Source organism: Leptopilina heterotoma, unplaced genomic scaffold (genome assembly GCF_015476425.1).
Source record: "Leptopilina heterotoma isolate Lh14 unplaced genomic scaffold, ASM1547642v1 Lhet_0, whole genome shotgun sequence".
NCBI classification, from domain to species: Eukaryota; Metazoa; Arthropoda; class Insecta; order Hymenoptera; family Figitidae; genus Leptopilina; species Leptopilina heterotoma.
This window is the reverse complement of record NW_025110811.1, coordinates 36119-63248: the sequence shown is the minus strand read 5'-3', so window position 1 is coordinate 63248 and position 27130 is coordinate 36119. Positions and strand designations below refer to the sequence as shown.

The 27130-nt window shown below is 25.1% G+C and overlaps 4 protein-coding genes across 6 annotated transcripts; 3 read left to right on the top strand and 1 right to left on the bottom strand.

The window, feature by feature from the left end:
* The first annotated feature begins 70 nt into the window (after positions 1–70).
* LOC122498462 (sphingomyelin phosphodiesterase 4) lies at positions 71–6119 on the top strand. Its single transcript, XM_043606237.1, has 14 exons — positions 71–254; positions 1287–1586; positions 1821–1923; positions 2057–2288; positions 2397–2607; positions 2681–2793; positions 3688–3846; positions 3945–4116; positions 4191–4379; positions 4461–4679; positions 4764–4856; positions 5053–5229; positions 5303–5532; positions 5709–6119. Exons 1-14 carry the CDS (start codon positions 228–230, stop codon positions 5839–5841), a joined length of 2358 nt encoding a protein of 785 aa, XP_043462172.1. The 5' UTR covers positions 71–227; the 3' UTR covers positions 5842–6119.
* Positions 6120–9959: 3840 nt separating this feature from the next.
* On the top strand, positions 9960–13947 carry LOC122498379 (adenosine receptor A2a-like). Its single transcript, XM_043606112.1, has 3 exons — positions 9960–10744; positions 11052–11263; positions 13624–13947. The coding sequence occupies exons 1-3, from the start codon at positions 10294–10296 to the stop codon at positions 13945–13947; spliced, it is 987 nt and encodes a 328-aa protein (XP_043462047.1). The 5' UTR covers positions 9960–10293.
* Positions 13948–13989: 42 nt separating this feature from the next.
* LOC122498250 (uncharacterized protein DDB_G0287625-like) lies at positions 13990–16811 on the bottom strand. Of its 2 annotated transcripts, none has more exons than XM_043606006.1 (8): positions 16587–16811; positions 16362–16402; positions 15739–16266; positions 15227–15640; positions 14805–15109; positions 14555–14725; positions 14290–14400; positions 13990–14172 (listed from the first exon to the last, which is right to left on the bottom strand). In XM_043606006.1, coding segments are annotated over exons 1-8 (1755 nt in total). In that variant the 5' UTR covers positions 16589–16811. The 2 variants fall into 2 exon arrangements, with proteins under 2 accessions (XP_043461941.1, XP_043461879.1); XM_043605944.1 differs by having other exon boundaries at positions 15227–15643; positions 16587–16810.
* Positions 16812–21265: 4454 nt separating this feature from the next.
* LOC122504739 (protein PFC0760c-like) lies at positions 21266–26906 on the top strand. 2 transcript variants are annotated; one of them, XM_043616074.1, is made up of 2 exons: positions 21266–21960; positions 25242–26906. In XM_043616074.1, the coding sequence occupies exon 2, from the start codon at positions 25320–25322 to the stop codon at positions 26889–26891; it is 1572 nt and encodes a 523-aa protein (XP_043472009.1). In that variant the 5' UTR covers positions 21266–21960; positions 25242–25319; the 3' UTR covers positions 26892–26906. The 2 variants fall into 2 exon arrangements, with proteins under 2 accessions (XP_043472009.1, XP_043471931.1); XM_043615996.1 differs by having other exon boundaries at positions 25228–26906.
* The last annotated feature ends 224 nt before the right edge of the window (positions 26907–27130 follow it).

The following is a 27130-nucleotide window of genomic DNA, read 5'->3' as shown; positions in this document are numbered from 1 at the left end:
TTTTCGTTTATCTTCGTGCTACTGTATAGTAATTTCGGAGTTTGACAGAGGAGACGACAACGCAAGTGTAATATTTGCATCGTGTGTGCCATGAGTGTTTGTGTGTTTAAAATTGTTTTCTTGCTTTTCTTATAAAAAAAATCTTTTTCTCTGTGTCTTTTAATTTATAAATATTGAAATAAAAACAAGTGCATATTCTACAGAAGTTAATATAAAAGTATGCAACAATGACTACCTCATCAGATGTAACAGCGGTAAGTATTTTTTTCTTATAATTTAAATATAGATTCTAACCTAAAATTTCTATTAGCTTTGTTTATAACATCTATAGTTTGTAAGAAAGGGACAATATTCAAAGTGGCAATTTACTAATGCAAACTACTAAAGTCTGCAAGAATTTTCATTATAGTTGAAAACAGCATCTTTCACACTTTCTAAAATTAAATTAAGGAAGAAATTTTAAACTTGAAGTCACTTGAACAAAAATTTACAGTACAAAGTAATTTGATTTGTCATTTAGAATCAGATTTAGTAGAAACTAATCTAGATTTTACCAAGAAAATAACCGGAAATTAAATTCTCCGAAAATTTATAAGAGAATGTAACATAACCTCACTTTTGTCATTATTCACTTATTATGGTATATATGCGATGGTCCGGCGTTGTGTTTTTATTTAATAGTTGTTATTCTGTTTATTATAGTGGCTATAAAATATATTTAAAGATTTAAAAAATGACAAAACCAACTAATTTGATCAACTTTTGAAGAATTTTAATTGCAAATTTATTAAAAATTTTAATGAAAAATCTTTAAATGTAAACTTAAAATAATAAAAATTAATACAAATTAGCTTATTACATTTTTAAATTAAATATTTTCAATATCTTCAATTACATATTTCCGAAAATTCAAATACACAAAAAATAATAACATTTTAGAATTATTTTTAACATTTTGGAGAAAACAATCCATGATAAAAAGTTTTTTTATTAAAATTCATTAAAAAATTAATTAGTTTTTTTAAATTATACTACAATTCTTTTAAGAAATTCAATTATTTAAGAAAAATTATAATTATTTTAAATTTATTTAAATTATTTAAAAATATGTTTAAAAAATTCATTATAAGAATTTCTTTATTATAATTGAAAAATGGGATAAAACTTAATTTTATAGACTGTCTTTCTTGAATATTATATTCTATAGGCAATATTTTACAATTAAAATAAAGTAAAATTTACTACTAGAATAAAATGTAAAATTTACAATGTTCCTGAAATTTTAGGTTCGAGTTCAATCGTGTCTAAATTTACCGCTTATTACACGATGCAGAGAACTCACAGTATTAATTGAAAAATCAAGTACAGCTGATCTACAACACGTCTTCCCTGTTTTAATACATTCACTATTTGGAATAAACGATAATGTCGGTTGGGGTTTACATTCCATTAATGCAAAGAAAAATCCTCAGGAATATGATACACTTTGCTATTTTCTTGGTCCAATGGGACCAATATTTTCTCTATGCTACAAATTACTTCCAGACTGTTACTTGAAATATAATTTTCCAGTCTCCTATTTACCGGTGAGTTTTATAAATCCCTACAACACTCAATATTAACCCTCTGCTGATGCTAACTTATCTCCACTCTATCGCCATAGAATGTAACTCTTACAGTTCCCACCAGGCGTTCAAATTGATGATTTTTGACGATAACGGTCGTTAGCACCAACAGAGGGTTAAATTTTGAATAATTAGCTTCAATCTAAACAAAAACTGATTTTTTTACTTATTTTTTAACTTACTTTTTTTTCTTAGGCGAAAATACGTTTAATGTTGGAGGAAGGGATTATACCTCCATTTTACTTGGACAAAATTAAAGATGATCATAACTCACGATTACTGTCGGAACTGACTATGAGTATCCTTTTTTGAATGGTTAAAAATAAAACTGTAAATGGTTTTAAAGATTTTATAAAGAACTCATGATTTATTATTTAGTTTAGATTTAGTATTTAGTTAAGTATCTCAGATATTGACCTTAATGAGCACATATCCCTTTGAGTATTACATTTTTCATTTTGCCTATCATCTCACCAATCCTTGGCTTCAACAACCGCAACAAGAAAATGTTTGGACAAATTGGGAAACCATTTACGTTCAATTGGCACACAATTATTTGAATCATTTTTTGCCAAGGGACAATTCGGCAGTACTACCTATAATTGGTCCATATGTAAAGAAAACTCCACCTAGGAAACTGATGCAATCACCTGAATCAAAAAGGTTACTATTCTTAATAATAAATTTCACAGTAGTAATTATTTTTACGGTAAGTGCTTCGTCTATTTCATCGAATAAAATTTAATAAAAATGTCATTGATCAAAATTTAGATTACAAACACCACGATTACTGAGAACTTCAATACTATCTCCAACTTCAACAAGTCCAGTTTCTGGTGTACCACAACAACAATGTTTACCACAAGTTTGGAGAAGTGAAACTGTTGTTCAGGTTTGCCTTGATTTCTGGTTGGAATATACTGAGGAAGATCAGTATTCCCCAAATCTTGTTACTGGAACAACGAGTTCCCTTCCACGACGGGTAAGTTTTACTGGTGGATTTTTATTTTTATATTTGCAAGATGACGAAGTTATTGATTGTTTCTATTTTACAGCAAAGTATACATTCTGGAGAGCACATTCGTCTTGTGCGTGCACTTTTAAAAACATTACATGAATTTGCAAATAGTGCAACTGGAGACAAAAGCGCCATCGACGAATTGAAGAGGTAGGTAATAAAGTTTAGATGCTAGAACCTTGGGAAATCTTTTAATTCAATCAGTAAGGTAAGTAAGATTATAAGATGATGCGTATAGTTAAGGTAAGATCAGAAAAAAAGTCTGACGATTTAATGTTATTAGAAATGATTATGGAAGAAGGAATTAAATTTCTTTTGATTCAATGATCTGTCGCGTTTAATCCACATCAAAATATCATCCTAAATATGCTTTTGCATAAAGGTATTAAATATTTATTTAAATATTGTTACAAAGGACATGATTTTATTTAGAAGCAATGCATAGAGTTCACGAATTTAATATACATGAGCAATCACATGCAACACGTAGATTAGCTGTACATTTGCCTAATCAACAATCAATATGTTTTCAAGAACACACCAAATCTAACTTGGAGAACCTTAAATTCAGTTCCTCGAGGAGGATAGACTTTGTATTCTCGCCAAGCTAAAAATTTTAAAAATCATGGTTGCCACAGAGCCTGGAAATCCTGGAATTTTATATTTACATTTTGTGGCAACCATGAAAATTGCTTATGACAATTGTCAATTGCATCAGAGTACTTTTGAAAAAATGGAGACCAAATAACTGGTGCATATAAGAATTTTGATGCAACAAATGCTTGAAAGAAAACCGTTAAAGTTGATATCCTATTGAATTGTTTAAATGATCTTAATAAAAAGCCAAGAGTTTTACTAGCACTATTAACCATATCTGAAACATGATCTTTAAATGACAAACTAGGGGAAAAAGAAATCCCAAGATCCTTCATCCCATTAACCCTCATATCATAGTTCCCATCAATATAATACTAATAAATAAGAGATCATCATTGATAAAGTAGTTCGGACAACATTAAAATTGTCCTTCCCCTAAATTTTCAGAGTGATACTTCCATCGGTTCAAGGAAAAATTTATCTCTTCTTAAAAAAAGCAATCCATCATTGGCCGTTGGATAGTTCGTTTCGATTGATATTAGAAGCTTGGTTGAGTTTCATTCAACCCTGGAGATACGTATCGGGTGTTATGTACAGTGAAGAAGGGTTCGTATTTATTCTAATTAAAATTGCAAATTAAATTAAAATCCGCTAATTTTTTTTCTTTGTTAATAATCAAACTCTTATCACTTTCCTTAATAAAGGAAACTTGAGGAAGAAGATAAAGGCAAAATACACGATCCAAGCAGATGGATGTCATTTGTGGCGAATAATTTATTAGCCTACACGGCGATATTCCAACAACTTCTTCCAAGATTCATGAGAATAGATTTGGTTGCACCTAAAAATTCTCTGATGCTATTCCGCGTGACGAAAGTAAAATATAATCCACATTAAATAGAGAAATTGAACCGCATTTGGGTTGTTTGACAAAAAGAATTTATTTACAGGTATTTTCTCAACCTCATCTAACAGAAATGTTGTCTGACATTGAAACTTGTATGGATGACGTAGCACTGAGTCGTGGTAGATTATCTAATAATAATCAATGGACCGCGGTGGTACGACAGCAAATTCTCGAACTCGAAGGACCATCACATCAGTATACTCCCATGTTTTCAGTATCAACGAAAAATCAAGTAATTAAATTACTTATTAATGAAGTAATCCAATTACTTTAAGTGTTGGAAAATTGAAACTGGCAATTTATCAATTTTTAGGTCCTTGATTTTTTGTATGCTGTACGTCAAGCTCAATTAACAGCAATCGGTTTGCTGGAAGCTTTAGAGAAACAAAAAAGTGGGAGAAAATTGCTTATATCAATGTGGAATTTTTTTAATAGCGACAATCATTCTTCGGATGATGTAAGTTTGGAGGAGAGAAGAAAGGTTCCCGCTTATTTAGCCTTTGCACAAGAAAGACTAATTTATATATTCAGAGTAAGTATTTAAAACCTAAGGATATAGAAATTATTTCTATTTCCTTGTAATTGAATTATAAATCTAATAATGGGTTTTTTTTAGCTAGAAGAAGAAGAATTTCCTCCTGCGAATTTAGTTGCCGATCAAGAGTATCATGACACGATACTTTCCACTTCATTTAGTCATCAATCTCAAGTAAGAAACTGTACTAGTAATCGAGGCTCCAGATCTTAAAATGGTACATATACTATTTAAAATCAATTCTGCATGTACCTTTTTAAGATCCGGAGCCTCAAATTTACTTAAGCTCTAAATCAGATCTAATTAGACTTTTCTACAATCCTTTTGATTCTTTCGAAAATAAGAAATGGGAACTAATATAAATTTACAGTTGGATTCAAGTTTGGACTCTACTAGACCTGGTGTTTACGTTCCAATTCAAGATGGAAAACAAAATTATAGGTACGTCGAGTATCTAGGGGATCCGGAACTTCAACCTGTTCGCAGCAACGAGATTACGATTTTAGTCCGAGCATTGTACAAATTGTGCACGTTTTTAAATAACAAGGTATTGTGGTTTTACTTTTGGATCCTATGTCTACTAATAGTAGGTAGTAACTAAACTTTTTTCTATTTAACAGTATCAGCACGATTTAATAAGAATTTATAGGAGAAACGATTTTATTGGTAGAATCGCACATCAAATTATTAAACCACCAACCTTAGTAGTCAATTTACCGAAACGTACTACAAGTGGTTTTACTTCCGGTTCGGAAGTTCGAATCCCCCCTAGAATCAGTTTTCGCGTTATGGCCAACTACCATGTTTCAGGAAGCATACTTATTGGAATGTTATTCTTCTGGATATTAGGGTTTGAAATTTTCTACTACATATAATTTATTACTATTCTACTACATATAATTTATTACTATTCTACTACATATACTATTACTATAAAATATAAATTTCTACTTTCGTACTTATAAATGACTATAAATCCAATAGAAAATTTCATTTGCAATAATTATCAAGGATATTATTTTTCAGATACAGTATGCCGGTGATATTTGGTCTCTCTGTAATTTCTTGGTTATTTTACATATTGGCACGTGCAGTATGCGAACCATGGGTAACAAACAATAATACGACTACAAGACAATCTTCGTTTACTCATAACTGACGTTTTAAAAAATTTCTAAACACTTATCCAGGCAGACGAAGACCTTAGAAATTGTTACTTTTGTAGAATATCCTTTTTTTGACTGATTGGGGAGCCTGAGATTGATCTACATATACTTAAGATTTGTTATGTAAAAATGTAAAAAATCTAATTTCTTTCATCTCTAAATTTTTTATAACTATTACTTCTATGTTGATATACGAAAAATGTATGTACCTACGTTTTGGCATTCACGCCGTGACATCCTCAGGAATTGATAATAAATAAGTTTAAACGTATCTTATTGTTTTTTTTATCATCAACAAAAACCTATTCTAAAAAGGGAGCCTCTTTTTTGGACCAGTTATTGCTTATGTATATGTAATAGAATTTCAAAAGTGTGGATTACCTCACATACACGATAAAAAAAATTTGCGACTCGTGATGCAGAAACTGTAGATAAAATAATATGTGCAAAAATTCCAGATGAAATATAAAGAATTCCGAACTTTTTCAACATTCTAAAGCAGTTTTAAGTTCATGGACCTTGTGAAAAGCAAAATATGAATTCACCTTTGCATAAATACTGAAACAACAGTTTGCATGAAAAATTAGGCCTACAACTAAACCAAAAGTATTTTTTCTTTAAAACGAATTATGAATATATACTTAATCAATTATTATTTTAAAAAAATTTTAAACCTTAATTTTAAATACAATATGTATACAAAATAAAATTCTTTTAAAAGTGGCCATCTTGAATCCGCCATTTTGTATTTTAAGAACATGTGATTTCAGTCTCAATAATTAACTTCTCCAATGCGTGGGAGTTGAAAACCACGTGTCTTTTGCAATTCTCATTTTCAAGGGAAAGAGAATTATTTCTTTCTATATATTGACAAACAATACGATTTATTGACTTTTAAAAATAGAATTCCTTCTATAATTCAGTTTCTTAAAATATACTTTCTTTCAAGTTCTATTTATATCTCGGATTTTTCAAGTATATTTTCTCTTCTCATATAAGTAAATAATTAATAATAAAAATTGAATTCAGAATGATATTTTAAGTTTGTGATGTGTGTGTCAAAACACACGTACGCACACAATTAATACGCCTTTTTAACAACTTCTGTCTGCTGTCATTTATAGAGAAGAATATACCACACAACTATTTTTTATACAATTAGAGAACTTTTGTGCAATGTCAGACACTCTGTTATATTCCTGTTAAAGATAATATGTGGCATGTTAAATTATCACTAAAAGTGTACCTATATCGTAAATTGTCATATTTTATGCGACTAATTTTTAAATTGAAAAATTGTCGAGTTGAATGTACGCAATAATAATTTTAAGAAAATTTTAGTTAAAGAGTGTTCTTCTTTGTCATTTTTTTTCTCTATTTAAATGAATATTTATTAAAATTTTAACTTTTATTGTTATAAAGCAATAATTTTATTAGAATTTAGAGGGTTAGTTTAAGATAATCTTGAATTTATTGCTACACTCACAATCTTATATTAAGTTTCCCCTAGTTTGACCTCCTACCAGCGAAAACGTGACATCACTTGTTAGATGAACTTCATCTAAAAATGTCGAAATTGAGGAGCGTTCTATTTTTCTCTTTTTTGAAATTTAGTTCTATTTATCAAAAAGTGCATAAAATTTTTTTTATTTATATTATTAGTTTTATTTCACTTTTATTTATAAAACAGAATTTTCATAATTTTTTTTCAAAAAAAATTAATTATTTAAATAGATTTTTAAAAAATTCTTCGCAAGAATTCAATTATTTCTATAAATAATAACATTCTTCTCAGGAATTCAATTATTCTTTTAAATTTTAATAATAATCGTTGCAATAATCCAATTATTTTTATAAATATTAAAACTCATCGCAGGATTTCAATTATTTGTATAAATAACAAATTTTTTGTAAGAATTCAAATATTCTTATAAATAATAAAATTTTTCGTAAAAAATTTATTAATTTAAAAAAAATTTTTTAAATCCTTCTAAAAATTAAATTATTCTCATAAATAATAAAATTCTTCTGAGAATTTGAATAATATTTAAAAATGCCAATAAAATTCTTCAAACTAATTCAATTATTTTTATAATTAACAAAATTCTTCCCAAAAATTCAATTATTTCTAAAAAATTTAATAAAACTCTTCCAAAGAATTCAATTACTTTTGAAAATAACAAATTTTTGGCATAAATTCAATTATTTTCAAAAAATTTAATAAATGTCTTCTTAAAAATGCAAATATCCTCATAAAAAATAAAATTCTTCTAAGAATTTGAATATTATTTAAAAATGCTAATAAAATTCTTCGCAAAAATTCAAATATTTATATAAATAACAAAATTCTCAAAATTCTTAACAGAAATTCAATTATTTTCATAAATAAAAAAATTCTTCTCAAAAATTCAATTTTTTTCAAAAAATTTAATAAAATTCGTCCAAAGAATTCAATTATTTTTGAAAATAACAAATATTTGGAATAGATTAAATTATTTTCATAAATAATATACAAATTTCAAAGAAATTCAATTATTTAAAACACAATTTTCATAAAATTTTTTGAAAAATTTTTTTTTTAAATTTTTCTCAAGAATGCAATTATTTAAAAAACTTTATTATAGTTCGGTGCCAAAAATTTAATTATTTTCATAAATAATAAAATTCTTCGCAGGATTTCAATTATTTTTAATATAATTTTAAATTAATTCCGCTAAAAACGCAATTATTCTTAAAAGTTTGAATAAAATTCTTCGAAAAAATTCAATTATTTAAAAAAATTTGATATAATTTGTTTCTCATAGTGTAATAATTATTTTCAATTCATTTTTAATTGCATTTCTTGAATGAATTTATTTATCAAAAATTTTAATGCAATTCTTCGTGAAAAATCAACTATTTAAAAAAATGTTGAAAATGTTCTTTATAAAAATTCAAATTTAAGAAATATTCAATTATTCAATAAATTATTTCTTTTTGTATTTAAATAATTGAATTCTCGTAGAACTTTCTAATAAGAATTGATTTAGAATTGAATAAAGTAAAATTATTAAATTTTTGAATAATTTTATTCATTTTCAAATAAAAAATGATTGAATTTTGAAAGAATTATTTTTGTCATTTTTAGAAATAGTTAAATTTCAAAAATGTGTTACATTAAAATCATTTGAAATATTTTAATTCCTGTAGACAAAACAAACAGGTATTTAAATATTTATTTTAAAAAATGATTCTATTTTTTGAATGTAATTAAGAAATTATAAAAAAATTGATTCAAGTTTAATTTTTTTATAGCTACTTTTTTACTACTTTTTTCTGTCTTCAAGCTACTTTTTGCTACTTTTTTAAAATTAATTATCGAGTACGAAGCTTTTCTTTTTTATTTCAAAAAAAAAATATTCAATAAGGGGAACATACTGTTCATAATTGATATGCTATTAGCTATTAAGATAGAAAATATCAGAAAGTCTTTAAAATGTTGAAGAATGTATTGTGAAATTATCGATTTTTAAAAACAAACTACGTTACAAAATAAGTACTTAACTGATTAATTAATTCAAGGAACATTTTTTAAAATGAAAAAAAGAACTAATATATTTACGACTGACATGACTGTCCATTTTCCGTTTATATACATGTACTCATTATTTTACTACCCTTTTTATTCCCTTGAGAAAAAAAAATAGCCGCCTCCTCACCACGCGAATACAAATCTCTTGTAAAAACCTACTATCGTCCTATCATATTAGTATACTTCTGAAGGGCAAAGAAGTTGGACGTGTGTGTTATGGAAACACGTGCGGATGAAATGATCGAATAAAAATTTTGACGTAAAAAAGAAATTTATCGTCTAGAAATAAAAGTGTGAAATTATTATAAAAATAAAATATTAAAAAAAAAGTTTCAAAAAGTGTTAGTTTTTAACTATAAAATCGCAATTATATGTTAAAAACGAAGTATTTCTAAAGAAACAAGTGAATTTTAAAAACATAGTATTATGAAAAATTAAAAGAGGGAAAAATTAATCATTAAAAACTTTTTAATAATTTATTGTTAAATAAAAAAAACTGATTCTAAAACTTAATTTTTAAATTCAGTAAATAATAAAAAAAAAAAAAATGCCTATCAATTCGTATTTTTTCTCTCGAACTGTGAATAAAATAAAAAAAAATCCAAAGATTCAGTGAAGAGGAAAAAAATTTGGAATCATTATTATACAATAATGAAATAAGACGTTTGCACTTTGCAAAAAGGAAGAAAAGGAGAGAAGAACAAAAGGAAGAAGGATAAGATATAAAAAGGAAGTGAAAAAATATCAAGATTACTATATATGTATACATTAGTAAAAATTTTCTAGAAATAATTCATAAAAAATTTGTCAATTTTAAATAAAAATTTGTCAATTATTATTCTTCCTCATTGAGGAAAGGATAAAATTTTTTGTTATGGAAACTGAAAGAAATTGGACGGAATTAACGAGTATTATTAATTATACACTCAGTGATACAATAATTAACGATGATGAGAACAAAAATTCACAATTGAATATTCCCTATACAGTGTGTGAAATTTTAGTGGCTATTGGTGCAATATTTGGCAATGGATTAGTGATAATAATATTTATTAGAGAACGAAAATTACGACGACGAACTAATTACTATATAATATCATTAGCTGTCGCTGATTTATTAGTGGGACTCTTTGCAATACCATTTGCAATTTTAGCCAGTATTGGACTACCAATTAATTTACACGCCTGTCTATTTACCGTGTCTGTTTTAATAGTGCTTTGTACAATTAGTATATTCTGCCTTGTTGCAGTTTCCATTGATCGATACTGGGCTATTATTTATCCTATGGCATATTCACGAATTGTTCGAACAAAAACAGCAATTGGTGAGAGAAAGGAAATTTTTTTCCAATATGTGATTTTGATTTTGTTATTCTGATATCAAGTTAATTATATGTTTATTCGTTTAAATAGTGTTTTCTAATGTGGAATGTGCGTAGTAATTGTGATTGGTTCGCTATTGGCGCATGCGTCACGAGAGGAGTGGGGGACAATGAGAGGGAGTGAGAGAGTTAGCTTCTTTCTCTTTCGCTCTCATTGCCCCCACTCCCAGTGACGCTTAAGCCCGACCAATATGGGACTATTTATTAAATCTGAAGAGGAATTAAAAAATAAATTAAAATTTATTTTTAGGTATAATTTGCATTTGCTGGATTGCTGGTGGTTTGGTGGGTTTTCTACCACTTGCAGGTTGGAATGCAGGAAAAAAACTTGATGACAACTGTATATTCACTGAAGTTATGGACTACAATTATTTAGTATTTCTTTATTTGACAACAATTATTATACCTGGAATTTTAATCGGTGCCTCGTACGCTCACATATATCGAGTTGTTATAAAACAAGTAAAAATATTAAATTTTTTATTTTTATAAAATTGGGGTTCACAGACTGTCATTTTTTTTTAAATTTTTGTATTTCAATTCCGTTAATTTTCACCTATTTTGTAAACTTTTTATAATATTTCCAATAAAAAATTAGTTTTTTTTTTTAATTTACTTACATTTCCATAAATTTGAATTCAAAATATTGTTGATTGTATTTCATTTTTGCTTCTTAATTTTTTAAATAATAATTCCTTTTGTATTGAAGAGTTCTTGTGGAAATTAAAAATTTTTAATTTTCTAATTCAATGTATTGAAAATTAAATACCTACAAACAAAAAATAATTCCTTAAAATTGTATTGAATTAAGAATCACAATTTAATTTGTAAATTTACTATTCTAAAATATAAAAGTATATATATATATATAAAATTTAAATTATAAATATTGTTGTAAGGAAACTAATTTTCATTAGTGCAAAATACGATTAATGTTATTTATTTTATAATAGACTCCTGGATGATTTTTCTTATTTTTATGTTTTGCTTAAAAAATGTTATAATTTCTGAAACAGACAATATTTTGAATCTGAAATAATTTGAATGATTGTTTAGAATTTTATTAAAAAATTTTATAATAATATTTTTTGAAGGAATTTAATTAAAAATGCATTTAAAGCAATTTAATTTATATACCTAAAGAATTTTATAAAAATTTTTGAAAATAATTGAATTCTTTAAAAGAAATTTTATGAAAATTGTATTGAAAATATTGAGAAAAATTAAATTAAAATTCTTGAAAATAATTTAATTATATTTATGGAAAGAATTTGGTTATTTATGTAAATATTTAAAGAATTTTATTTGAATTTTTTTTGAATATAATTGATTTTCTGCGAAGAATTTTATTAAAATTTTTTAAAAGAATTGAATTCTATGAAAATTTTTGTTATTTTTGAAAATATTTTAATGTTTGGGAAGAATTTTATTAAATTTTTTGGAAATAATTGAATTTTTGGGAAAAATGTTGTTAATTATAAAAATAATTGAATTATTTCGAAAAATTTTATTAACATTTTTAAATATTATTTACATTCTTAGAAGAATGTTATTATTTATGAGAATAATTAAACTTTTAGAAGGATTTTATTAAATTCTTTGTAAATAATCAATTTTCTGCAAAGAATTTTATTATTTATAAAAATAATTGAATTCTTGGAAAAAATTGATTATTTTTAAAAATAATTGAATTCTTTCGAAGACTTTTATTAAATTTCATGAAAATAATTGAATTTTTTGGAAAAAATTTAATAAAACTCTTCCAAGGAATTTAATTATTTTTGAAAATTATAAATTTTTGGCATAAATTCAATTATATTCAAAAAATTTAATAAAATCCTTTTAAAAATTCAATTATCCTCATAAATACTAAAATTCTTCTAAGAATTTGAATTATTTTTAAAAATGTTAATAAAATTCTTCGAAATAATTTAATTATTTTTATAATTAACAAAATTTTTAGCGAAAATTCAATTATTACCCAAAAATTTAATAAAATTCTTCCATAGAATTCAATTATTTTTAAAAATAACAACATTTTTTCCAAGAATTCAATTATTTTTATAAACAAAAAAATTCTTGGCAGAAAATTATTTCGAAAAATTTCATTATTTTAATTTATTATTTGTTAATATTATTATTATTATTATTATTATTATTTAGAAGGATTTTATTAAATTTTCTGCCAAGAGTTTTATATAAATTTTTTAAAATAATTCAAATTATAATTCTGCAAATAATTTTTTTAATTTTGAGGATAATCGAATTTTTGTAAAAAATTTTATGAAATTTTTTTGAAAATAATTGAATTTCTGCTAAGAATGTTATTATTTACGAAAGTAATTGAATTCTTGTATTTTTGAAACATAATTGTTTAATTATTTAAATTATTTGTTTAATAGTTGTCAATTTTTTTTTAAATAATTGAATGTCTGCGTAGAATTTTATTATTCATTGAAGATAGTTGAATTTTTGTCGAAAATGTTAATAAAATGTTTGATAATAATTTGAATTCGGCTTCGTGCGAGGAATTTTATTAAATTTTTTGAAAAAAATTGAATTGTTGCAAAGAATTTTATTAATATTTTTGTAAATAATAAATAATAATTAATTGTTAATTGTGTTCATAATAATTATAATTATAATTATTTTTTGTCTCTTCCTTGTCACCTATATTTAGAAAATAATTCACATGTTCAATTTTATTCTAAGGGAAAAATACACTGTGATCCCTGATGTAAAATAAAAACAACTAATTTTTTTAACACTATTTTTTAACTATTTTTAATTTTATTTTTTACACTATTTTTTTTTTATTACAGTTACAGCAAAATGTGACGATAAATCCAATTGGCTCGAAAGAATTTCAACCAGGAACGATGCTTCGTCTTTTGGGCGCTGCACAAAAACGAGAAGTTAAAGCAACACAAAATTTAGCGAGAATTGTTATTTTTTTCATTATTTGTTGGTTTCCATTGTATACGATTAATTGTATTGTCGCATTTTGTCCCAAGTGCTCTGTGAATCAAGTGTTTCTCAATTTTTGCATTATTCTCTCACATCTGAATTCCGTGGGTAATCCCATTCTCTATGCTTATCATTTAAAAGATTTTCGAAATGCAGTTAAACATTTTTTTTGCAGATAATCACGCAATTTGTAGGAAAATAAATTTTTTTTTCTTTTTTAATTATAAAATACAAGTATGAAATATATCACAAATCTCAGCTCGTGAGGTTTTCGAGCACGTTGGCAAATAGGAGAGTAATAATTTTTTCTCATCGGGATTATTTCTCGATGCCTCTTCTATTAATGAATAGCATAAGATTGCATCGTAACAATATGTTGATGCTGCAACTCCAGTTGAAATCATCTGTAAAATCATCTTGGTTTTAATTTTTTAAATTTGTAATTTAATATTTTTAATTTTTATAAAAAAAAATCTACAATATTCATATCAAAAATCGATAATATTTCTGATATTTCTCACCAATATCATAACAGCCATTCGTTCTCCATAGTTACTTTCTTCATTAAATTCGAATTTAATAATAGCAAATGCAGTATCACAAGTTGTGTATATAAAAAGGTATACGTATTCCTAAGGAGAAATTAAAAATTAATTTATGGAAAAAAATGTGTAAATAGATTTTAAAATTAAACACTAAATATAGAACTCTGAAAAATTGTACCATCATCTGTATAAAAACGAAAGTATTATAATTTTTATCGTATATTTATATACGTAAAATTACCGAAAGAAGTAAACGAATTGTGTAACTCTTCCAATGATCGATTTGTATCCGATATGTATAGACAATTAATAAAAATATTGAAAAGAACGCTCCAAAAATACAATAAATTTGAATGTATCTGTTGTGAAAACGACAAAGGCCAATTGAAACGTACATTGTAATGCAGCATATCTAGAAACAAAGGAAATTATAGATTTTTACTTGTACAGTAACTAGAACTTTAAGTATCAGATAAAATTTGTTCACCTACCACTTGTGCAAATTTCAAAAGACCCATTGAACTCCAAATGTAATCATTATTTTTTAATGTTTCATATTCTTCAACGGGTATTATTTCCGTTTCATCGTGTGCAATATCAATAGCTTCAAATGATTCAAAGGCTCTATTTTCACAGCCAAAAATTTCTTCACATCTCTCATCGTCATCACTTAAATCCGAGTCTGATAGAAATGCAAAATTATTATCTATCGTTCGCCTATGCATTTCATTTGTCGAATATGCCGATGATGAACTTGCATTTGAATAATCGTTACTTAAAACTATCACCGATGGCACTAAATAAACAAAAGAGGAATTATTTTAACATAAATACGAAAAGGCACGGCCCGTTTACATAATAATAAATAAATAAATAAATAGATTATAGATTATTTATAATATTTATTATATACCAAAACCAGTTGACGTAGAAGGAATTGCCAGATCCTCTACTTGTCTCACTTTTCTTCCATAAATACGCGGACTTCTCTTTAGTTCCTTTATGGAAAATGTTCGTTGTACTGTTGATGAAACTGAATCTCCAAAATTGTCTTTTACTACCAATTTTCTACTATTATTATTATTATTATTATTTGTTAATTCATTGTTTGGACTATTAACGTTGCTATTGCATTCACTAATCGCCAATGGATTAGGAATTCTTTCATCTCGTGAATTACTTACATAAATTTCTGTATTGTTACTGATTTCTTTTGTTGAATTTTGAATAGATGATGTGCTTATTGGAAAATTGGAAGTAGCTTCATTCTTAAAGTCTCTAGCATCCAATGATGAATTACTGTCTGGATACTTAGTTGATTCTAAATCTTCTAAAACAGTGAAAAGAAATTCTAAGATATTTTTATTTTCCATCAAAATTTTCTTTTAATTCTTATATCGAAAAGCTAAAATCATAGTCTCCTACCATTATCCAAGACAAATTCGGTTCCGTTAATTGTAGTTGATTTAATGATTTGGGCAATTTTTGAATTACTATTACTGGTGAGTAGAAATGTTTTTTCTTTAACATTAGCATCAACATTGTTGTCAACATTGTTGTCCACATTGTTGTCAACATTGTTGTCCACATTGTTGTTAACATTGTTGTTAACATTGTTGTTAACATTGTTGTCCACATTGTTGTCAACATCACTATGAACATTATTATCAGCATCATTAACAACATCATTAGTAACATGATTATCAGCATCATTGTCATCATCATCAGCATCATCATTCTTATCGTAATCATCATCAGCATCATTATTCTTATCATAAACATCATCAATATCATCAAGATCGTTATTATCCTCATCATCATCATAATTTTTAATTTCTTCTTCCTTATCTACAGATTGACTAACATGAAAATTGCACTCAGATTTTTGAACTTCGTTTGAATTTAATTTACCATTTTCTAAATTCAAATCACATGACAATAACACTGTTCGAACTGTAAATAATATGAGAATTTTTATATTTTAATTTCGTTACCAAAAAAGGGTATAAATTATAAAAAATAAAAGAGATAATAGTATTATAGATTACCGATGTCATCCAAAATAGTAGCAATTACTGTATCTCGCTCCCTAAAAATAAAAGTACAACAATAAATTTCTTTCTAATTTTTAATTATAATTGAAAGTATTTTTTAGTGAAAATATTTCCAGTGAACAATTTATAGCTGTAAATTTTATCCTCTAAACCAAAAAGAAGCGACGACTTAAATGCCAGTATAGAAAAGATAAAATGTAAAAGAGTTCATTGACTTACATTTTTGATGACTTAAAAAACTACTGTAACAGATTTCTCACATATTTTCCAAAACGGAACACTAGATGGTTTGAAAAAAAAAATTGTTCGGTATTTTAACATTTATTATTTATTTAATAATCCATAAGCAAGCCATAATATTGAGTAGAATAAATAATTCTTCTGTAACCCTTTCACATTTCCTTTATAAACTCAATCCGCTTCTACGAAACTGTAGTCAGATCCTTACAAAACCACATCTACAATATATATTTATATTTTTCTGAAAAGTTATCACTGTCGGTAAAGAAAAAATTTTAAAATTGTTTATAAATAATAAAACTTTATATAAAAATTTAGTTTTTAACTTTGTATTTTTTTTCTAATTTTGAATCAGTAAATTAAAAAAAAATTTTATTAAAATTGATATAAAATCCATCCAATATTCCATTGTAATATTGAAAATCATACAAAAATAAATGATGAGAACAAAATTATAAAACAACAAATAGAAATACAAATACTAAATCATAAAAAATACAACTAAATCATAAAATGAGATTAATAGAAATTTACTAAATGTTATAGTGTAAAATAAATTTCAGTGGTAATAAGGAGCTTTATTTAAAAATTCTCTGATGATAATCTCGTCATCAAAAAAAGACGAGTATCAAAAAATGAAAACGACTTCTTAAAAAAAGAATTCCGAAAGACTATTTTCAAAAAGTAGAAAAACGAGAAGAATTTACTAAATTATAAATAATTATTTATACAACTAAAATTATATAAAAAACGGGAGTATAAACAAATGATTTTGCAAATCTCAATTTTTGAAAGAAGGTCTTAGAAAAACGGTGAAAATGAGCAACTGCTCAAAGAATGTCGTCAATCATCAGAAATTGATGAAAAAAGAAAAAAAAATATTGTAAAGTTAATCAATTTTAAAAATTTATTATCACTTGTCGTTAACTTTATTGGTGTTGATTATCATATGGTGTCTAGTCATCAAATTCCAGTTGCTTCTAGTAGATGTCGTCATAGTCGGTAATATCAGTTGCTATACTCGTCTGATGATACAAGGCAACGACACTGCAAAGTAGTAGGAAACATTAGTGTAACATTAGATGTAATATTGATATTGGTAACATTAGATGCAATACTAGTAATACTGCAGATATATTAGTAATTAATTAGAAATATTATAGTAATTCACTGGTAATATTTTTGTAATACTGGTAATTTTAGTAATATTACGAATATTACAGTAATATTACGAATATTACAGTAATATTAGTAATATAATAGTATTATTACAATAAATACATTGTAATATTGTTAAAATTACATGTAAAATTCCAGTAAGGATACGTGTCACTATGGAAAAATGTTTAATGAAATTACGAAACAAAGAAAAAATTCGCACTCGTGAAGATTCGAACCCTGAACCCTTGGTGTTCAAAATCTTCAAATTTTGCCACTTGGCCAACCCACACATGATAATGATTACGAACGATAATAATTATTCTTTTCTTGCGCAATTTTGACCCTAAAAAAAGAATATTCAAATTTAAATTAAAATACAATTTTAGTTACTGAACAAATATTTAATTTTGTATTCGCTAAGAATTTTAATAGTACATAGCACTCTTTAACCACTTGAGCGTACAATAAAATTTTTTAATCAAACACACACAATGAAGCAATCAGAAGATTTAACCTTCTCTGAGTAACCAAATTCCAATTTTATTTCCTGTTCTCTATTCTTATTTTATTTCCTAAATACTTTTGCATAAATAAAAAAAAAGAAAATTTGAACAGGCTTCGTACTCGATAATTAATTTTAAAAAAGTAACAAAAAGTAGTAAAAAAGTAGCTGTCGGAAAATTAAACTTGAAGACTCAATTTTTTTATAATTTCTTAATTACATTAAAAAATAGAATCATTATTTTTAAAAATAAATATTTAAATTCCTATTTATTTTGTCTACCAGGAATTAAAAATTTTTCAAATGATTTCAATGTAACGCATTTTTTAAATTTAAATATTTCTAAAAATTACAAAAGTAATTCTTTCAAAATTCAATCATTTTTCAATTCATTTTTCTTGAAATTTATAAATAAAATTATTCAAAACTTTAATCACTTTATTTTATTCAATTCTAAATCAATTCTAATTAGAAAGTTCTACGAGAATAAAATTATTTAAATACAAAAATAAATAATTTATTAAATAATTGAACAATTCAATTCTTATAAAGCACTTTATCAACAATTTTCAAATAATTGAATTTTTACGAAGAATTGCATTAAAATTTTTCATAATAATCAAATTCATTCAAGAAATATAATTGAAAATAGATTGAAAATAATTATTATAATCTAGAATCAAATTATATCAAATTTTTTTTAAATAATTGCATTTTTTCGAAAAATTTCATTCAAATTTTTAAGAATAATTGCGTTGTTATAGCGGAATTAATTTAAAATTACATTAAAAATAATTAAAATCCTGCGATCAGTTTTATTATGTTTAGGTATATTTATGAAAATAATTGAATTTCTGTCACCGAACTTTAATAAAGTTTTTAAAATAATTGCATGCTTGAGAAGAATTTAAAAAAAATCTTTTTAAAAGAAATGATTTTTTTCCAAAAATTTTATGAAAATTGTATTTCAAATAATTGAATTTCTTTGAAAATTGTATATTGTTTATGAAAATAATTTAATTCTTTCAAAAAATTATATTAAATAATTGAATTCTCTCAAAGAAATTTATTAAAATTTTTAATTAAGAATAGTTGCATTTTTGGGGCATTAAAAAATTGCATTTAAAAATTAAAAATTGCATTTAAAATTGTATTAAAAATAATTAATAGAAATCCTGCGATAAGTTCTAATATAATTATAAAAAATTAAAAATAATTGAATTCTTGCAACGATTATTATTAAAATTTAAAAAAATAATTGAATTTCTGAGAAGAATTTTATTATTTGTAAAAATAATTGAAATTCTTGCGAAAAATTTTATAAAAATCTATTTAAATAATTGATTTTTTTCGAAAAATTCTGATTTTAAATAATTGAATTTCTATGAAAACTTTTTTATTTATAAAAATAATTGTTTGCAAAGAATTTCATAAAAATTTGTTTTTTGAATTATTCAATATTCCCTTAAGAAATTGTTTATTAAAATAGTAGATCTATATTAAAAATCATTGAATTAGGCAAAAATTTGTGAAAATAAATAAATAATTGAATCGTTTTAAAGAATTTAATTAAGATTTTTTAAATTTTTTCTCATAACTTTATTAAAATTTTTTAAAATAATTTTTTTATTTTAACTGTTAACAAATTGAAAGTAGTGTAAATTCTCAAACATGCCTCTCTAAATCTGAAATAGTAGAATTCTACTAAGAAATAGTAAAATTTTACTAATTTTTAGTAGTTTTCATGGAAGACTTTTCCCCTTTTCAATTAGTAGAATATTACTAATTTTTAGTAATATTTTACTAATGTTTTAGTAAAATTCCACTAATTGAAAGTAACTTTTTTACTAAATGAATTAGTGACACTGTTTTATCGACTATTAATAAAACAGTTCTACTAATTGTTAGTAGAATTCTACTAATCAATTAGTAAAATCTACTAATAATTAGTAAAATTTCACTATTTGTTAGTAAAATTATTACTAAATCATTTGGTGGAAGACTTTTCGTCATTTCATTAGTAACTTTCTACTAATTCAGATTTAGAGAGTGAAAAAAGTAGCTTTTAGTGTAACAAATAAAAAAAGTATTCAAATTGTAGAAAATTGTAAAAAAAAGTAGTAAATACTAGTTTTTAGTAGATGAGTGCGATGCCTGCTTGAATGAAAAAAAAATTACTATACATAATTATACTATACATATTTGTCAATTTCACTGTGAAAAATTATAAAATCTCTATAACAATTCACAGGAAAAAAATGTGTTAAATTTGTTGAGTGTAGTTTTCAGGTATCGTGTTGTTTTAACACAACTCTGGTGTTATTTTAAAACCCCATTAAAAATGTATATTAATATTAATTTAACACTCTCTAGTTTTAATTTAACACACTCAAGTGTTATTTTAACACCAAAAATAGTGTTAATTTAACACATTTGATATTTTAACACCAAAATAGTGTTAATTTAACACATTTGATATTTTAACACCAAAATAGTGTTAATTTAACACATTTGATATTTTAACACCAAAGTAGTGTTAAAATTACACACTGTCCGTTAAAAATGTTGGGTGTTGTTTTAACAACCACTTTCGGAGTTAAAATAACACTTCTTTTTAAACAATATTTTCGTGTTCCTCAAAAAAAAAAAAAATATTCCACTAATGATTCATTTGCAAATACACGATCAAGATAAGACCAAGAGATTGATGCTGCAGACTAGTCTACGCATTTTATCATGAAACATCGCGCGAGAATTAAAGTCCCTTAAGATAAATCTGTATTTTCGGGAAATCACCGGGTTGATAAGAAATGAAAGAACGAAAGACAAGAGAGTTTGGGTAAATCTTCTGGACGGATGCATCAAGTTCATGAGACTCTTTTTTTTTCTCAAAAAGATCATTTTTGCTAGTGTCGAGGGAAAATAAAAGGATGAGGAGTAGGGGAGGGGGGGGTCGTTATTCTGCAGGCATGCGCTTTCTGTTCTGCGTTCTCGTCGGCATTAACCGACGCAGGCTCAGTCGCCCGCGACTTTAGCACGCGTTACGATTGGATTGTTCTTCCTTTACTTTGGAAAAAATTACAAATACAAAACGAATGCGCGCAAAAGAAAAATTTAAACCGCTACCGGCATTAACACGCGCGTTTTTTTCAATTCAAATTTTAAAACAAATTAAATTGATTTTTAAAAAATAGAATTTTTCGGATATTCTAAAAGAGTGAAATAAACTATTTTTTTTTATTTAGTCAATATAATATTTGTGATTGATAATTTGATAACAATCGTTATAAATCAAAAATTAAACGAAACAGTAATTAGAATTAAAGAGTAAAAAATTTTGACGAGTGATAATTTTTTTTAAATTATTGATATCGAACGGAGTGTTTATTTTACCGTCGCACGTGGATTGGAAAAACACGTGTGCGATCGATTGTAAATACATGATTAGGATCTGTTGTTATTTAAATCGGGAATTTTTTTGATGGACGTTTTTTGTTTGTTTGATGAGATTTTTCTTTTTGAGTGAAATATAGAGGGGAAAAAAAAAATTGTTTCAGTGAGTGTTGAGCATTAAATGCTCCAATCATTGATGATAAATGAAGGAAGCGAGTATCACGCCTTGGGAGATAAATCTTGATTCACTCGTTATGTTCTCCTGAAACGGTGCTTAGAAAATAGTGCATTGCACAGGTAATTAGTGATGCAATAATTATGTAGTCAAAATTATTTTCCTTTTTTGTTCTTTTATTTCCTGATATTCATTGAAAATCGAAAAGAATTTCTCATTTTTAATGTTAATTTTAAATACTCACCACTATGAGAAAAAAAATTTTGTTTGTACAAAATATGTAGCGAACAAAAAAAATATTTGAATTAAATATATTTTATAATTGAATTAAACGTAATTTTTATTGAATCAAATTTATTATCAAATTTATCAACTTTTATTCGATAAATTTTATTTGTTTATTCAATCAAAAGTATTATGTTTAATTCAAAAATAATTTTTTGACTGTATAACAAAGATAATTATGTTGGATTCAAATTTATTGTTTTCTCAGTGTATTATTTATTATTGTAATATTTATTACATTTTGGGTCTTATTTTAAATAATGAAATTGGCAGCAACTTAATTTTGAAAATTTTATATTTAAACATTTTTTATGAAGCTAATGCACACAGTTATCAGCAGTCACTCAATTTTTAAAAATTTTATGTTGGTTTTAAACAAAAGAATATTTAAGTTTAAAACTTCAAACAATTTCAAAAAAAATTTAATTAAACTGTAAAAAAAATTAATTCCATACAGAATTGTTAGTTAAAAATAAGAAAAATTCAAATTTTCAAAGATTTTAATTTAAAACCTTTTCAAAATTCATGATATAAGCTTTTTAATATTCAAAATAACTAAAATTTTAACTGAAATACATTTTTCAATCAATTTTTATTGGAAACATTTACGAGAATTCAATTATTTAAATATAAAAATAAATAAATGTATTAAATAATTGAATGTTTCTTAAAATTAAATTTTCATAGAGAATTTTATTAACAAATTTTTAAATAATGGAATTTTTTAGACAATTATTTAAAAAAAAACTTTTAATAAAATTCTATAGCAACATTTAAATATTTTCATAAATTATAAAAATTTTATAGGAATTCTTCACAAAAATTCAATTATGTTCAACAATTTTCAAAATTCCATATCAAAATTTCAATTTTTTATAAATAATAAAATTCTGCAAAATTCAATTATTTCCAACAATTTTTTTTAAATTCCTGTCAAAATTTCAAATATTTTTAAAAATTCTTCTCAAAGTTTCAATTATTTTGAAAAATTTTAGTTTTAAAATTTTTTAAACTTTTCAACATAATTGAATTTTGTAGAATTTTATTATTTATAAAAAATTGAAATTTTGACAAGAAATTTTTAAAATTGTTGAACATAATTGAACTTCTGTGAAGAATTTGATTACTTTTGAAAATAATTGAATTCTTTCGTAGAATTTTATTTATTTATTTATTCAAGAAGTTGACGGGTAAAATTTTATTAAATTTTTTTGAAAATAATTGAATTTTTGGAAAAGAATTATTAAATTTTTCAGAAATTATTTAATTCTATGGAAAATTTAATTCTATTTTTTTAAAATAATTCAATTTTTACAGCTAAGAATTTTGTTATTTTTGAAAATAATTGAATTTTTTTGGAAAAATTTTGTTATTTATGAAAATAATTGAATTTCTGGTAAGAATTTTGTTATTTATAAGAATATTTAAATTTTTGCGAAGAATTATATTAACATTTTTAAATATTATTCAAATTCTCAGAAGAATTTTATTTTTTTTTTTAAGATAATTGAATTTTTTAGAAGAATTTTATTATTTAAGAGAATATTTTAATTATTTAGAAGAATTTAATTTAATTTTATGAAAATAATTGAATTTATGCAAAAAATTTGTTATTTTCGAAAATAATTTCATTCTGTGAAAGAAGTTTATTCAATTTTTTTGGAAATAATTGAATTTTTGTGAAGAATTTTGTTAATTATATGATAACATGCAATTGAATTATTTCAAAGAATTTTATTAACATTTTTAAATATTATTTTAATTCTTCGAAGATTTTTATATTATTTATGAGGATAATTGAATTTTTAGAAGGATTTTATGAAATTTTTTGAAAATAATTGGATTTTTCAGAAGAATTTTGATAATTTATGAAAATAATTGAATTCTTCCGAAGAATTTTATTGAATATTTTAAAAATAATTAAATTTTTGGGAATAATTTTATTATTTATGGAAAATAATAAAATTGTTCCATAAAATTTAGTATTTTCAAAAATAATAATTGAATTTCTTGGAAGAATTTTTTTAAAAAAATTTTCAACATATTGGAATTTTTGCGAAGAATTTTTAATAATTTTTGAACATAATTCAATTTCTGCGAAAAATTTTATTATTTATGAAAATATAATTGTATTCTTCAAAAGAATTTTATTAGTTACAAAAATAATTGAATTATTGCTAAGAAATTTACAACAAATTTAATTTCTGTAAAATTTGTATTATTTATAATTTATTAACATTTTTGAATATTATTTAAATTCTTAGATTTTTATTATTTATGAGAATAATTAAATTTTTAGAAGGATTTTATGAAATTTTTTGAAAATAATTGAATTTTTCCGAAGAATTTTGTTATTTATAAAGATAATTGAATTGTTGCGAATAAATGTACATCAAATTTAATTCCTGTCAAATTTTTATTATTTATGATTTATTAACATTTTTAAATATTATTTAAATTCTCAGAAGATTTTTTATTATTTATGGGAATAATTGAATTTTTTTAGAAGGATTTTATGAAATTTTTTGAAAATAATTAAACAACAAATTCCTGTAAAATTTTTATTATTTATGATTTTTGGAAAAATTGTACTAAATTTTCCCAAGAATTCCACGCGAAGAATCTTTTCTTCGCGTGGAATTCTTGGGAAAATTTTTTGTAAACTGAAAAACAAGTTAATTTTAAAAAAATTTTTTTAATAAAACATTTTCGAAAATATAAAATTTTTATTAATATTCCACTTTAGTTGTGTTTTAACCAAACAACAATTTTTCTAAGGATGTAGAAAATTTTGTCTCAATTTGACATCCTTAGAAAAATTTGAATAAAATGACAAAGTTCTTTTTGGTTGTGGATCTCAATTTGACCTCCTTAGAAAAACTGTGACAAAATAAGAAAGTTCTTTTTTGCTTGTGGAAAAATTTTATTTATCTTTAATTTCGTTTTGGAAATTTTTTTCCTGTTTGGGAAAATCGATTGCATCATTTATAAAATGAGAAATTCTTTTTGGTTGTGGAAAATGTTTATTAATCTGTAATTCCTTTTTGAATTTTTTTTTTCCTTTTTCGGAAAATAATTATTGCATCATTTATTATCGACTATAGAAATCGAATGATAGAAAACAAAGGAAAGAGCAAGGACCGGGAATGATGTAAGTGTTGTGCGGATTAGAGGTCGTCAATAGACGAACTTGAAGATGTCGAGAGATTGGACGGTGTTGAGATGGCAATTTTTTTGCCTAATTTTATTGGGATTTTGGTTTGTGGATGGTAGACATCATCAGGATGATGATGATAATCAAGTGGTGCATCGACACAGACACAGGCACGAATCGCCATCATCTCCACAATCATCATCATTATCATCAACATCATCGCGATGGCATCACAATTATCCCCGTTCATGGAGAGACGATGAAGACTACAATGATGCTGATGACGAATCAGAAAATGATTACCATTCGCAATTATACTCTAGAAGTTATTTAAAAAATTATCGCGATAAATATGATTCAAGACATTTTCCCTATTATCGCGATAAGCAAGCATTCTCCACTAGACGTCGCAAGACACATTTTGGAAGTAGAGCCAGAAATCATAGAATTCGTCCCAGTAGAGACAGGACCCGTAAGAATTCCTGGGAATATGATGATGATGATGAGGATACGGATTACTATGACTACGATAAATTGAATCGATACGATGATGATTCAAACGAGGACGAGGAATTCTATCCAATTAGAAGGATGTCCCGTAAACACATGAGAATGGGAGATTATGAGAATGATGACAGTAAGGGTCGTCTAGAAAGGTGGGACTGGAAGTTTAAGAACTCGATTCGCAAGGACGTTGGGAGAGATCGTAGACGAAAATTCAGAAACTCGCGAAACAGGTTTCATGATCTCGATAATGATAATGATGATGATAGATTTGTTCGAAAAATTTCTAAACTAAACGTTACGAGGCACGATTATGACAAAACATTTGACGACGATCTTTTCCTCGACGATGAAGAAAACGAAACTGAAGATTATGACGATGACACTTGGTACCCGACAGAAGAGAGAAGAAGATATCCAAAAGACAGAAAATACGATGAAGAAAGATATCGAAAATACGATGAAGAAAGATATTCAAAAGATCGAAAGTCCAATGAAGAAAGATACCGAAAACCGAAAAGTGAATTTCCCAAATATTCCCCGGACAACGAATATTCCTCGGCGGAAAGTAAATATTCGAGTAAATCTTTCGATACTTTCGAAAAACTTCCAGACAAACTGAACGATGATGATGAAGATAATGGAATGTTTCCAGTAGAAGATGAATTAAAGAACGATTTCTACGAGAACGATGTAAAACCATCAATGAAGAAATATGACGACATCATTAGACGCCTCACATCCAACGATCCAACAACGCCAAAAAGTGAAGTTCGACGTGATTATCGGAACATTGAAATTGGAAAGTATCTGAAACGGGACGCCTATGGAAATTTAAAGTACGAACCGAAAAATATGACGAAAATTGATCTCGATTTTGTGACAATAGGCAATATTGAGACAACAACCGAAAAAATTGAAGAAAACTTGAATTCGTCCTCAAATCGAATTGATGGTGAAATAACGATAAAAGTTGTTCCTGGTGTTTTGAATTTAACAAAAAGTTCCGAGCAGGACTATGATTATGGAGGTAACGAGCAGGATGACGATCCCAGTACGCAGACAGATGGAAATAATGCGGTAAGAGAAATTTTTTTTATTGCTATTTAATTTGTTTATTTGCATAAATGAATTTTTCGACAGAGGACTGTCGAAAAATACTGTCCTAGAGATTGAAAACGGTATCGAAATATGTAATTTATGTAAAAATATTCAGGAACAATGCAAAGGATGAAAATAAATTAAAAATAAAAAAAAGTGTCATTAATAACAAATTTGGGTATAACTGCAAATTGTAGATAAGCAAAAAAAAAGGAAGGGTAATTTATTCTATTACTGTGGATGTTGGT

Coding starts and splice junctions, on each gene's coding strand:
- LOC122498462 (XM_043606237.1), top strand. CDS start 228: ATGACTACCTCATCAGATGTAACAGCG. Junction 2,608..2,680: donor CGAGTTCCCTTCCACGACGG/GTAAGTTTTACT, acceptor TCTATTTTACAG/CAAAGTATACATTCTGGAGA. Junction 5,533..5,708: donor TTATTCTTCTGGATATTAGG/GTTTGAAATTTT, acceptor ATTATTTTTCAG/ATACAGTATGCCGGTGATAT.
- LOC122504739 (XM_043616074.1), top strand. CDS start 25,320: ATGTCGAGAGATTGGACGGTGTTGAGATGGCAATTTTTTTGCCTAATT.
- LOC122498379 (XM_043606112.1), top strand. CDS start 10,294: ATGGAAACTGAAAGAAATTGGACGGAATTAACGAGTATTATTAATTAT. Junction 10,745..11,051: donor TCGAACAAAAACAGCAATTG/GTGAGAGAAAGG, acceptor ATTTATTTTTAG/GTATAATTTGCATTTGCTGG. Junction 11,264..13,623: donor ATCGAGTTGTTATAAAACAA/GTAAAAATATTA, acceptor TTTTTATTACAG/TTACAGCAAAATGTGACGAT.
- LOC122498250 (XM_043605944.1), bottom strand. Junction 16,267..16,361: donor TACTATTTTGGATGACATCG/GTAATCTATAAT, acceptor TATTATTTACAG/TTCGAACAGTGTTATTGTCA. Junction 14,401..14,554: donor CAATTCGTTTACTTCTTTCG/GTAATTTTACGT, acceptor ATTTCTCCTTAG/GAATACGTATACCTTTTTAT.